The sequence below is a fragment of the Gracilinanus agilis genome, chromosome 4, assembly GCF_016433145.1.
Source record: "Gracilinanus agilis isolate LMUSP501 chromosome 4, AgileGrace, whole genome shotgun sequence".
In the NCBI taxonomy this organism is placed as follows: domain Eukaryota; kingdom Metazoa; phylum Chordata; class Mammalia; order Didelphimorphia; family Didelphidae; genus Gracilinanus; species Gracilinanus agilis.
The window spans coordinates 220,717,488-220,732,152 of NC_058133.1; the positions used below are offsets into that span (position 1 = coordinate 220,717,488).

Genomic DNA, 14,665 nt, shown 5'->3' on the forward strand with positions numbered 1-14,665 from the left:
TGTTCAATTTGCTTATCAGTACATTTGATTTCTGAGTCTCACTTTCCAATTGCAAAATTATGCATTTTAAACTGTTATTTTCTTGCCTAATCTCTTCCATCTTCCTCAACATCTCAGTTTTGAACTCTTCAATAGCTTGTGACCAGTTTTCATTTTTTTGGGAAGGTTTGGATATGATTACTTGTTTGTCCTCCTCTGTTGTCTGGATTTTCTCTGTGTAAAAGTGGTCAAGTGTTCCAGATGTAAGAAGGAAAATTTAGGTATTTATAGATATATTTTAAAATGCGTGGCCGCCAGGAATCAACAATTCAGGTTGATTCCATAATTAAATCAGACCCAAGTCAGCATCGGGTTGAAGAGTTTATTTACAATCTGGTAGGTAAAAAGTAGGAATAAAGAGAAAGGGAGAGGCTAGTCCAGGCCAAAGGCCAGGACAGAGAGAAAAGGTTAAAAGGCTAAATAAATGAAGCTGTAAGCCACAAGGCCCAACAGCCAGATAGGCAGAGTTTAGAAATGGCCCAGCTAGGCCAAGGAAGTCAGCCTAACTTATCCACGTGACAATATAGAGTGCAAGCATTCTGTGGTCTCAGGAGATGCTTCTGCTCCCAGTTTGAGACGGCAACTCCTCCCACAGGAAGTTCACTAACTTACTTAAAGAGATAGTGTCTTTCATCACTTCTTGTGGTCCACCTCTAATTCAAATGGACAAATGGCAGTTTCTACATTGATTTGGACTGCCCAAAGGGCAGTCCCTTATTCTTGATTTGTTACTTATTGTCACGTGTGGGTAACTTGTCTCCCCTCCCCACTAAGGGAGGTTAAGGTGACATCATTAGCATGCCTAGGTTGAGTAGATTTTTGACTATTAATGGGCTCGAGCTAATTCCATTTACTCACAGAGTTCTTCTTGATAATCTTTCTCTTCTTGGGTTCTCAGCTTGCCATTGTTAGCCCCGCCCCTTCTCAGCTTTGTCTTCACACTCAGGGTCTGTCTGTTCTTTCTAGGCTCCCAAGGTCTCAGGTCTCCTTGTTCTTGGGGTTGAGCCTCCTGGTTGTCCCTGGTCTGCCCCTCTGCCCGAGGCTCCTTCAGCAGTCTCAGAGGCTGCTTCCATAACCGCTCTCCAGTCTGCACAGGGTCCCCACTCGAGGTCCAAGCCTGTGCTCGAGATCCTTGTCCACACCTAGGGCAATGTCTTCACCTGTGCCAGCGCTCAGAGAAGTCTGTGCGCATTCTTTAGCCACTTAGGGTCCTAAGTCTTGCTGCTCTCAGGAACAAGCCCTGGAGCTGCCAGTGACTTTCTGGGTGCCCCAATTCTGCTTTCACTCTTGTGCACTGGCCTCTGGGTTGTACGTGGTGTGGGGGGTGGTGGAGGAGCTTCTTCCTCTTGTGTTTTAGTGAGAGCTGTTTCACCCCTTTATAGCGTGGAAATGCCCTGATTCCACGTACCTTCAATGCTGCGCCCTGTTGTGGGGTCCCTTTGTTTGTCTGGATTCGTTTTTATGTCCCCTTGAGGGGGGACATAAAAACTGTGTGCTTCAGTTAGGAGAGATCGAGCAGCTGCTCCTTACTCTGCCGCCATCTTAACCAGAAGTCCCTGTGACAATCTTATTGTGAGTTCATGTTGATAAAGGGGAAAGAAAAGCAGTAATCAATTAAATGCCTTTTATTTACACAACTTTGTGCTAAGGGCTGAGAATACAAAAAGAGGCAAAAGAAAAACCTTGCTTTTAAGAAGCTTACAATCTAATGGGGGAGATTACTTGCCAAAAATATAACAAAGCAAGGTATTTATAGGATAAATGAGAAATAATTAATGATGGGAAGGGGAAAGAATTAATAGAGGTTGAGAAAGCTTTCCTACAAAAAATGAGATTTTAGTTGAGACTTAAAGGAAACCAAGCATGCCAGCAGGCAGAATCGAAGAGGGAGAGCATTCCAGATGAGGTGTGTGTGTGTGTGTGTGGGGGGGGGGAATAGCCAGAAAAAATTCCCAGAGTAAAGAGATGGAGTGTCTTGCTCATAGTAACCTATACTTTGACAAAATATTGATGGAGCCACGTGAATGGTGAATTTCTAAGAAAACAGGATTATTTTCTTTTTAAAAGTATAACACACTTAAAAATAATGGTTTTATTGTTACTTCCTTAAATTAATGTCATCTCCTTTGTTACCTTCTTCCATCCACCCTTTGACCAATAAAACCCTCCCTAGGAATAAAAAAAGTATTGTTAAGCAAAATAACATTTTGGTCACATCTACTGTGGTATGTGCTTCATTCCATATCTAGAGTCCACCAACTCTGCTAAGAGAAGGGAGAGATATTTCACTGTTGGTTTTTTAGAATCAAGCAGAATCTCTACATTAATCAATTTTCTTTTCATTTTCTTTTCAGAATTGTGAAGTACAGTGAACAATTCTCTTCCAATGATCCCATCATGTCAGGATGTCTCCCTAGCAACCCTTGGATAACAGACGATACCCAGTTCTGGGAACTAAATGCCAAATTGTATGTACTAGATATTATTTTGACAAGCAAAACTCAAATATTCTCGTGTACTTCATCTATTATTATTCTTTTTTAAACCCCTACCTTCTGTCTTGGAATCAATGCTATGTATTGGTTCCAAGGCAGAAGACTGGTAAAGACTAGGCAATGGTGGTTAAGTGACTTGCCCAGGGTCACACAACTAAACCAGATTTGGATCCAGGACCTCCCATCTCTCAACCTGGCTCTCAATCCACTGAGCTACCCAGCTACCCCTTACTTCATATATTATTAAGAAGAGAAGTCCCCAAACTTTCTCAGCTAATAGTTCTTTAGTGTCTCAGTATCTCGGTAATTTTTTCATGTAACCCTTAGACCAAAAGAAATATTAACAATTCCATTTATTAAGTAACTAGGTTGAAAATTAAAATAGCACTTCATGCTGCTATGAGATTGCTGCTTACTCCAGAGAACCAAGTTGCACAGTTTGGAAATCAATGTTTAATTATTAGAGTATAAACTTCTACTAGACCTGGAGTAGAGAGGACTGAGGTTCAAATCTGGCCTCAGATACTTCCTAGCTGTGTAAGCCTGGGAAAATCACTTAACTTTATTTGCCTAACTTGCCCTTCTTTTTTAGTGTTGTTACTAAGATAGAAAGTAAGGTTTTGTTTTTTTTTTTAACAAAAATTTATAAGCTTCTGAAAATCATGGACTCCCTTGTTTTAGTAATTTTACTAATCAGTTTATGGTTGTAACAATTAAAATTATGAGGCTGATAGTATCTTAATAACTATTAAATCAAAGTAATAAGAGTAGTAAAGAGAGGGAAAGTTAGAAAAGAGGTAGAGAGATACTTAACTTTCTAATCTATTGGCTGCCATGCTAGGCCTCTGACAAGGGCTCCTTCAGCCTCCATACTCCAGTCAGAAGACACCAAAGACCAGCTGGTCTCCACTTAAAAGCTCTTTTCTTCACCCACTAGCTCTCACACATCACATCTCAGGAACCAATCATAGTTTCTTAATTTTTCTGAACCATCCCGAGGGGCAGTGCCTGTGGAATCAGTTTCTTGTCTTGTTGGTTCCTTGGTTCTTTATCTTCCTATCTCTGAGGGCTAATCTATATCCGAATTTACTCTTTGACTTCCAGGTCACTGAGAGATGACGTTAAAAAAGACAACATAATGGAGAGAGAAATTTGCTTCCAATATGGTGTTCATAGTTCCATAGATTTAGAACTGGAAGGAACCTCAGAAGACATGGCAATTATTCCACTTAGAAAAGTTGTGATTTAAATATGGAAATAGGTCTTGATCAGTGATACATGTAAAACCTAGTGAAATTGAGCATTGGCTATGAGAGAAGGTTGGGAGGAGGGGAGGGAAAGAACGTGAATCATGCAATCATGGAAAAATTTTCTTATTCAATAAAATTAAATTAAAAAAGAAGTTGTGATTTACCCAAAATCACACGAAGTTCTTGTGGTTCTATTGGTAGTTTAAAATTTAGTATGAATTTAAAATTATTATGATATATTAGCATGGCACTATTATTAAAATAATATATTAATAGTAATAAATATAATTTATTATTTAAATAATAACAATAAACATAATAAACAATAAACCATTCTTATATTGTCTTAGTATCAATTCTAATTCAGAAGAATAGAAAAGACTAAGCAATTGGTATTAAGTGACTTGCCCAGGGTCACATAGCAAGGAAGTGTCTGAAGCCAGATTTGAATTTAGGAAGATAGATGAGTCTCCAGGATTAGCACTCTATCTACCATGCCACCTTCCTATTAAGTGTCTGCTGCACACAATATATACTGTTCTAGGCAATAATCTCTATCCCTAAGGACCTTACAGCCTTATAGGAGGATAAGATATTTATAAAAAGATTTTATACTGCTTAAAACAAAACAAAACAAAATTTAGAAGTCAACATGAAGCATTAATAAGAGATTAGGATAAAAATTCATAGGTGAAAATAAAGGCACATCAGTTATAGGTACCTCAAAGTCCAATTGAGCATTTTTCAGTGATGGGATTCATCTGATTCATCTGAGACTCTTGCTTACTTATTTTCCTTATCTACAAAAAGATGGGGCTGGATTAGATCATCTCCAAAGTCCCTTCTAGTCCCAATTCCTATGAACACAGAGATTCTTTGATGTTAAATGTTTCAGTCTCCTAAGGGCTAGCCATTATAGATCATGTATAGTGTATCTCCTGAGCTCTTCAGCCATCAAAAGCAAATTGTATTGTGAAAAACTGTTCGGTGTTATTTCAGGAGTGGTTATTTAATAGGGCTTGAAACTGGGACATGATAGCAGCATCTGTCTCTCTAACAAATAGCTATATGATGTCAGGCTGGCCAAACACTTTGCTTTCAGTTGGGTGAGGCTTTGGGGACAGCTGAAATCCAAGGGAAAATGCTCATCTTGGTTCAATAGATCCATAGCAGGCAACACATTTTTTGAAACATTTTCCATAAAAAGCACAAGTTGAAATTGTAGAACCTGAGGAATTCCTAAGGATGGAGATGCTGTTTATTTTTGTGCGTCAAGGCATCTAGCACAATACATTGCACATAGTAGGTGTTTACTAGATATTTATTGAATTGGATTTAATTGAACACCTTGCCTTTGGTGCAAGTTAGGAATTGAGGGAAAAATTAAAATACCGTCTTGGTAGGTGAACATAAAATGACTAATCATATCAAGAAAGTGTTAAGATATAATCGGGACCCTGAAAAACTCCAAAGGACATCTGCATATCTGCCTTGGGACACAGAGTTTCTCCCATTTTCCCTGGGCATGAAGGTAAGGTTCCTTGGAAATTTAATTTTGCAACTTACCTGGCCAATTGCAAGTTATCTGAAAAGCTCTAAGATAAGGGGGAATGAGGATGATCATTCATAATGTAGTATATAGCGATATGTATTTAGTTTATATATATACTTAGTCTGCTTAGTTTGGCTTGGAGTCCTTAGCTTCTCAGAGTAGTAGAGAGATTTAATAGAGAGATTTTCATGGAAAGACTGAGGCTAGGGGGCAGCTAGGCGGCTCCATGGATTGAGTCAAGTCTTGAGATCTGGGTTCAAATTTGACCTCATATACTTCCTAGCTGTAGGGCCCTGGGCAAGTGACTTAACTCACCACTGCCTAGTCTACTAGAATATATATATTTACACATCTATGTACTGATATACATATATATATAATAATGTACTGATATAAATAAAAAATGTACTGATCCTTCCCTTAAATCAAATCAAAGTAGTTTGTCTTTCAATTTGGTTCATATAACTTTGGAAAACTGAAGTGGAAATTTGTATATATACATATATATTACATATAATATATATAGTATAATCAATATTAAAACACAGTATTGACTCTAAGATGGAAGATAAGGGTTGAAAGAGGATAAAGTCTGCACAATTTTGGGTGGATAGGTGTGGAAAAACTGGAAGCCTTATTTGATAAAGCTGTGAGTAACCAAAGCACAGAAAGGGTTGGGTAAAAAAATAATAAAGGTGTGTGAAACACTGTATGTCAATGTCACTATTTGCTTTCAGGTTCTCATTCTTTTGGGTCAAATTTATTTTGGAACAGGGAGAACCTTTGTCTAGTATGCGATCACAAGACCATTGATTTAGAAACAGTGATTCTTAGAGATAATCTAGTTCAACCTTGTCATTTTCCAGAGAAAGAAACTGAGTCTCAGAGAGGCTGTAATTTGCCTGAGGTCTCATGAATAGTACGCAACTGAGGCAGGTTTGAATCCTAGTCTTCTGACTTGTTTCCACTGTCCCACAGATTTCTGTGTTTTTTTTTTTTTGGGAGTTTTGGTTTTTTTTTTTGTGAATGTTGTAGAAAGGGTAGGGGGAAAGGAGCATCTAAAAAAGGATGCTATAGCACTTTATCTATTTCCAAGTCTTTATGTCTGTATGATATAGGTGTCTTTCCCTCCTCTTTCAGGGTGGACATCCCAACCAAAATGAGAGTGGAACGATGGGCTTTTAACTTCAGTGAACTGATTCGAGATCCCAAGGGACGACAGAGTTTCCAGTTTTTTCTGAAGAAAGAATTCAGTGGTATGTCTGACTTTTATCTCCCTTATATATCTTTTTATGCCAGGCATGAATCTTGGGAGGCTCTTAGGAAAGTAGAAGCAATTTCCTGGATGTTCTCACAGTTTTATTTGTTTTGTGCTCACCCTCCAACTGTCCCTCCTTTTAAAGCTTTCAGAAATATTTGCCAGGCTGACATTTATACCAGGCTTTTAAGTTTGCAGAATGATTTGCATAATTTATCTCATTTTGGCTTCAAAACAAGCCTGTGGGGTAGGTGTCACAGGAATTATTACCTACATTTTACTAGTGAGGAAACTGAGGTTCAGGGAGGCTAAATGAGTGGCAGTCACATAACTAGCAAGTGACAGAGGATGAGTCTGAGCCCAGACCTTCCTTTTTTCAAACCATGCTGGATCTCAAGAGGAAACATATTCACTAGCTCACCAAATATCATGTCCTAGGGCTCCTTTTAAATTTTTCCTTTGCCCAGAACCCTTCCCTTGACTTTTCATTCAGCTCATCAGGCAAAGGAGTCTACTATGATATGTAGCCTTGATGTTTCTTCTTTCTTCTTAAGCATAAATTCTGAGACAAATATAGAAAGGGAATGGATGGAGAAGCCAAATGTATTAACTTCTTTAATGTCCTACTTCCTGAGTTCCCTTTAGCTATTTTTTTTCTTTGTCATGTGTTTTTTTTGTCCTGACTGGGCAGATCAACTTTGATGTACAACCTCAGGAAAACAAGTCTCCTCAAGGTATTCACTACTGCATCCACAAATACAAAATGATGTCTGGGAAATAGCTGGGTAAATCAGGAAGCTAAGTCAGAGGGCAAAAACAACACACGCACATGTGCATACACACAAATTTCCTTCCTTGAGCAGAGAGTCAAACTGGATGTGGGAGCTTAGTTAAAAGGAATCTCCTCATTCCCTGTCCCCAAACCCATGCCTCAGGGAGAGCTAATTATTTGAGGTCTGGTACTCAAGTTCCCTACATGAGAACAAGATGGCCCTGGATTTCTCTTCCACTTGAGATTCCAACTCATCTGGAGGATCCATTATCTAATTCTCATGGATACCATCAACATGTCTGATTGCTTCTTTTAAAATTTTTTTAATTAAAAATTTTTTCTGACTGCTTCTTACAGAGTATTATTTTATAATATAACTTGTTAAAAATCCTTCTGTGTACCGATTATAGTGACAAACCCCAGACAAATAAAATTGCGTCTGAGAACCAAGTGGTCAGATGAATTACAGTTCCATCTAGTGGTCCAAGGAACAAAATACAGCGGTGACAATTCACTCGGTACATCACACCCACAGATCTAATAACTGTAAGAATAATTCTCTGTAACAATCCTTTTGTCTTTTCTGTGCTATCTGCTGCTTATTCTCTCCTTTAGGCAACATGTAGGCTTCAGTCACAAATTAGGCAAATAAATTGTTAGCTCTGCAATTTAACCTTACCTAACTCATTTAATTGCCTCCTCCATACAATACGATAGTTCATTTCTATTGTGCTTCATCTAATATAGTCACGTTCAAAATCTAGGTTTTTGTAGACTGGCTCCCACACGGGCTCCCACACCCATAATGACAACCAATATTCCTAATTATGCCTAGATTATCTCTAAGATCCTTTCCAACTCTTAAAATTTTGCCTTCCTGGGGCTTCTGTTGAACAGAATATATTTTTCCTTGGTTATATTTGGACTTGAATTGCCTGCTAGACTAGTGTCTCATCTTCTTTTTTTCTATCTGTAACATGTCCAAGAACTTGCCTACACCCAGAAGGATGAAGAGGGACATTCCTCCCATTTAGCCACCTTCCAATCCATACTCATCACCCTCCATTCTGTACTCATATTGCCACATTATTTATATAAGCCCTCTCCCCTAGTAATTTCCCTTCTACTGTCCACTTATTTTTGAACTGCAGAATGACAGAATGAAGAAACCTACGGTACACCAATGATGTGATGAGGCACTAATTCAGTTGAAAAAGAAATGAAGGATTTTTGAGAGTTCTGGTTTTTGTATCTTTCTCCAAAAAATGTACTGATCTTTCCCTTACATCAAGTCAAAAGTTTGTCTTTCAATTTGGATCATATAACTTTGGAAAACTAATGTGGAAATTCATCATTATATGCCAGTGGTAAAATAAATAAACCTGAAAAAAATAAAGTGGTTCATCTTTGCCATGCAAAAAAACAAACAAAAAACACTTAGGAGGTAGTTAAGTGGCTCAGTGGAATCAGGACCAAAGATGGGAGGACCTGAGTTCAAATCTGTTTTAAGATACTTCCTAGCTTTGTGACCCTGGGCAAGTCACTTAACCCCTCTGGCCTAGCCCTTGACAGTCTTCTGCTTTAGAACCAATATATAGTATTGATTCTAAGACGGACTCTAAGGATTTTTTTTAAAAGTTCACTTAGTTGAATGTTAATTATTCTATCAGTCAACTCATCAAAACTATTAAATGAAGCTTTTATTTTTTATTATTCTTTTATTTTATTAAACACTGTGCATTTTGGGATAAAAAGGGAGAAGGATACAAAAGACATAGAAAGTACTGTTCCTACCCAAATCCAATTGGGGAGATGGGATATATACACATGCACATACACAAATATATCCCTTGGAATAACTCACGATGATAAATCCTATTACAAACTGCCAAAGATGGCAGATTAGTTAAATTTAAATAAGAAAAAAAGATTTCTGAGCCCTAGTTATAGGTCAGTTTGTTTCAAGCAATATTTGCTAAAGTGAAATTCTAATACAATAAAGGAACAGCAGATGATCTCATAGAATTTGTTGTAATGCGATTTGATCTGTGTACTTCAATAGATGGAAAGCCTGGCACTAAGCCCAGGGTAATTATTCACTAGGAGCCATTTGAAGATAGGAGTGTTTTGCAGAATTCAGAAAGCAAGTAGCAGCCCAATGAATTTATAAGGAGGTAGTAAATAATGAATGAAATTTTGATCAACCTCTGCTGTCCTATTCTTTTTTCTTCTTTCTTGCAATTCATTTCTCTTTTGGTTCTTGTCTGTCTGGTTCCTCTTAACTTCTTCAGGGGAGAATCTGGGATTCTGGGAAGCTTGTGAAGATTTGAAGTATGGAGATCAGTCCAAGGTCAAAGAGAAGGCCCAGGAAATTTACAAGTGAGCAATGGAAAGATTGAGGTTTTGTGAAAAATCTTTCCCTCAGCCTCTTCTTCTACCAATCTGGGCATTACTAGCCGTTCGTGAATAGCTGAGCAAATTTGACTTGTATGAAGTTAGATTGCCTGGATTACCTACAAATTGGTTATGGTCCCATCTATTGACAATGCTTTTCCTGACTCTGGAAAATTTGCAATGTCTTTAGATTCCTTGTCTATCTAAAGTCATTCAGTTAAAAGTACACAATGGAGGTCCAGAAATCAAAAGCTCATCTCTCCAGTTGTGTATTTTTGCTTCATTAAAGAAGTGTAGGTGTGGTGTATGTGCGTGTATGCTGGGTTTTGCATGTTTCTCTTGTCAATTAAGACAGTAATTGAAGTATTTCATCCCTTCTTGGGATATTTTCCCCCCTGAGGCTTCTATGAAGAAAGTCCAAGTAACTTCTTCCTCAATATTTAAAACCAGTGATGATGACAGATGAGTATTTTTCTTTAGTCCACTTCAACTCTAAAACTCTCCAGAAAAAGGAGTTTTGCTCCATATTAGATTAATCACAACTTGATCTATAAGAAAAAGAAGATGCCTCACTCCCATATCCTAACATTATTATGGATTAACACGATAGGACTAATATTTGAAATACTGATTTAGCACTCCTTCCAATTCAGCCACCTTGTGGCAGGAGCATAAACTAACAGGATTGTGCAGAGCCCATCTGCTCCTAAAGGTACTGCTACTCTTCCATAAATCCCTGTTTACAGCCCTCATGATGGAGAGGGGATTAAAGCCCTGGGTCAGTCCTGTAACTCAAGAGATTGCTTAGAGCAGGGACCCAGACTGAGAAAACCCCTATCCTCCAATTCAAGGATGTTAAAACAGCCTTAAAGTTTAGCTTAACAAATAGAATACAATGGAAAATTAACAAATGCTCTATGAAATAAAAACCTCTGAGTTCTTCAAGTAGAGAACAGAACCACAAAAGAAACTCTACAACAATTCAAAAGAAAAATAAAATTTATAGAAGAAATTAAGAACTTAGAACTCAGAGCTCTCAATGTAAAATTTAAATATCCCATTCTTAAAATAAGTAAAACATGAAATTATTGAAGTCAAGTAAAATGTAGTAGATGAAAAACAAAAGACAATATACTGAGAACCTAAGAATTTCATATAAGGTAAAGTGCCTGACCTTGAAAACAGGATATGTAGAGATAATTTAAAATTGCTAAGTCTTCAAGAACATGACAAATTAAAAAACCTGACTGTCATAATACAGAAAATAATACCTGAAATTGTTCAGAACTTCTAAATATAGACCATCATGCATCCATGAAAAGAATCCATAGATTGTTTCTAAGCACACACTCACCCATGCTTCAAACTCTAAAGCTAAATTGGCTACATTTAAAAACTTCAATGAAGGCAATAAACTTTTCTAGTATCCAAGATAAAGACCTAAAAACATAAAGAAAGGAAAGCAGATTATTCTGTAGCCACAAAGAATTAGAGAAGGGAATGAAAAAGCAAAGGAGTTCAACCTAAAGTGATATTCCCTGAATTTAATCATCAAGGTAAAAAAGATGGTTATTCAACAAAAGAAAGGCATTCCTGAAAAAAATAAGATAGAAGGAGAATATTCTTCTGGCCATCAATCCAAACGACATAAAAATATTAAAAATAAATGAACATAACTGTAAAGTACAACTATTACTTATCCACTAATTAGTAGTAAAGTTAATTATTCTACATTTAGAAGCTTTTTTAGAACTAGAAATATGACCTAGGAAGTTTAAAAAAACACCCCAAACCCCAAGAGGTGTCACTAAGGGATATAAAGAAATAAAAAGATAAAAATAACTCCAAAGTACAACTATTACTTATCCACTAATTAGTAGTAAAATTAATTATCCTATATTTACAAGCTTTTTAAAAACTAGAAATATTGATCTAAGAGGTTAAAAAATACCCCCCAACTCCAAACTCCAAGAGGCATCACTAAGTGAAACAAAGGGATAAAAATATAAGCAGAAGATTAAGAAAATAGAAGTGGAGGTGGAAGAGCTGAACTGAAACACCATGGACTAACCTCCTGAACTCCTACAGATGAAACAAATGTCAAAGCATTTTGTGAGATGGGAGTTTAGAATGAAGTTTAGAGAGAAAGCAGGAGACAAAAAAGGGATGAATGATGTATTCCTACCAAAGCCATGAGTCAACAATGAAGAAATAGTGAACTCTTAGCAATTCTTGGTTAAGTGGGGTGTTGCTATAAGACAATGGGAGAAACAGCAAAAATAGGGGGATTGAGAGATATCTCATTTCAGGGGGGGGGGGAAGCGGGGAGGTGGTAAAGAGGAAAAGTCCCACTGCAGAGAGCACTTCCATGGAATAGTATCTCTGTGCCTGTGATGAGATATGGGAATCTCAGAGTGATCTTAGGCTAGAGAGAGTTGATGCTTTAGGAAATGATCTTCTCTGAGTACTACACCTCCATAGGTAGCAGAAAGGAGTTCCCAGGAACACCTGACTCCTAGAAATTGAGGGGGGTGCCAAGACAAATCAAAGGGAGAGCACAGAGTAATTTTTATCACTTCATATGCTTCTGTCCAACATTGCTTCCCTCACTAATAGATTTCCAAGAGTGAGGCACAATAGAAAAAAAAAAAAAGGGATGATGGTAAGAATTAAAAAGGCAATGGTATTGAAATTGGTTAGAGGAGAGAAATCAGACTTGATAGATATAAAGCTTTAATCCCCTGAGAATATGAAGTGAATTTATAAAGGATATAGTCCATGAATCAGAAAATGGAATTTCAGAATAGACTAGAAAGGAAAATTAATAATGTAAAGAACAAAGCAAAGAAAAACTTCTTAGAGAAATCTCCAGTAAAAGAAAACTAATAAATATAAGAAGTTAGAGGGGAGAAGGAGAAGTTTTGAAGTAACTCATTAAATGAGAGTAGAAAGAGAAGGGGCAAAAGAGGGTAAGAAAGAGATAATTAACAAAGAAAAATAAATTATTAATTTGAGTGAAACCCTCAGACCAGGAGGATTGGCAAATGAAAGGGGAATAAGAGAATTTTTGAGATTAGATTAGTATCAAAGTAATTTAAACAAATCTAATTGTAAGGAAAAATACTGACTTGAGGGAGGAAGAAGAAAATTCTTATAGCAATATTAAATAGAGAAAAATAGAAATCTAACACATAACTTTATTTTTTTCAATTTTGACTATTTTATTTCCCCTCCAACTACATGTAAAAATAATTTCCAACATTTTTCAAAGAATATTGAGTCTTGAATTCTTTCCCTCCCTCCCTTTCCATCCTGTTTTGAGATGGTAAGCAATCTCATATAGATTTTACATGTGCAATCATATAAAATATTTTTCCATATTAGTCCTTTTGTAACATAACTTTAAATGAATGGATTAAACAAGGCAATAAAATGAAAGACTGGATGAATGGATGTAATGGAATATAACTGCATTGTAAAAGAAGTAATGAATGTGATGAATGAATAGAGGGAAGTATGGAAAGACATGAACTGGATGCAAAATGAAGTAAGCAGAACTAGGAAAACAATGTATATAAGAACTATAGCAATTTAAATGGAAAGAACAACAAAATAGTTGGAACTTAGTTCTGTGAAATTATAATGTCTGAGCCTGGTTCCAAAGAGGAATTATGAGAAAGTATTTCCCCCATTTTTTTTTGGTAGAGGTAGGAGACTATCTATGGAATACTGTATATATTGAGACTTTTTTTTTACATATTGGTGAGTTTTGCCCACTTCCCACCCTTCTTTTCTATTCTGTTATCAGGGGTGGTTCTTTGGGAGACATTGGGCTTGGTTATAGTGAACGATATAAAAGCAAAAAAGGTCAATAAAATTTCATTAAAAAAAGAATATATTTAGCAGCTTAAAAAACTTTTGTTCATTAATTTGGTAGCTTTTTTAAAACATTTACTTACTATCTTGGAATTGATACTGTGTATTGGTTCTAAGGCAGAAGAGTGGTAAGGGCTAGGCAATGGGGGTTAAGTGACTTGCTCGGGGTCACATAGCTAGAAAGTATCTGAGACCAGATTTTAACCCAGGACCTCCTATCTCTAGGCCTGGCTCTCAAACCACTGAGCCACCCAGCTGCCCTTGAGTATCTTATTTTTGTTCTAGGTTAAGACCAACAATAGATCTGTTGAGAAATAAAAATGGGAGATGAGTAGGGTGAAGGAAGGGTAGCATGGCTATGGATAAATTTATTTCCCAAGTATTCTTTGAGGCAGTGATGGGCAAACTATGACCTGTGGGCCAGATGCAGCCCCCTGAAATGTTCTCTCTGGCCACTCGACATTATTCCTAATCTGACAAATACAATGAGTAGAATACAATACAATGAAACTTCGAAAGAGTTGCCTTAGAAACAGACTGACAGATGAGCATTTCCTTTCCTTTGGCCCCCTCTTTAAAAAGTTTGCCCATCACTGCTCTGAGGGATTTGGTGATTAATGAAAAGAGGAGTATTTCTGGAACAATCCATCAGTGGGTAGGGTGGGGAAAAAGGAAACACACAAGTAAAATGAATATTAAATTTCAATCTGTAGATGAAGGAGATGAGTTATAGACTATTAGTCCAAATCAGTTTGACCCAGAGGGTTTAATACCTCATGCTAATAATTTTCCACTAACTCCCTAGGCTTTTCCTGGCTCCAGGAGCAAGGAGGTGGATTAATATAGATGGCAAAACCATGGACATCACAGTCAAGGGACTGAGACACCCTCATCGCTATGTTCTTGATGCTGCTCAAACTCATATCTATATGCTCATGAAAAAGGTTTGTTATTTTTCCTTCCTTCCTTCCTTCCTTCCTTCCTTCCTTCCTTCCTTCCTTCCTTCCTTCCTTCCTGTCTCTTATACAC

The 14,665-nt window shown here is 37.1% G+C and overlaps 1 protein-coding gene across 1 annotated transcript in view; it reads left to right on the forward strand.

The window, feature by feature from the left end:
- The window catches only part of RGS9 (regulator of G protein signaling 9), a 98,325-nt gene that overhangs the window by 73,979 nt on the left and 9,681 nt on the right, over positions 1-14,665 (forward strand). The window contains exons 12-15 of the mRNA XM_044672254.1: positions 2,394-2,507; positions 6,477-6,592; positions 9,658-9,745; positions 14,442-14,580. Coding sequence (XP_044528189.1) covers positions 2,394-2,507; positions 6,477-6,592; positions 9,658-9,745; positions 14,442-14,580 — 457 coding nt within the window. The remainder of the gene's footprint in view (positions 1-2,393; positions 2,508-6,476; positions 6,593-9,657; positions 9,746-14,441; positions 14,581-14,665) is intronic.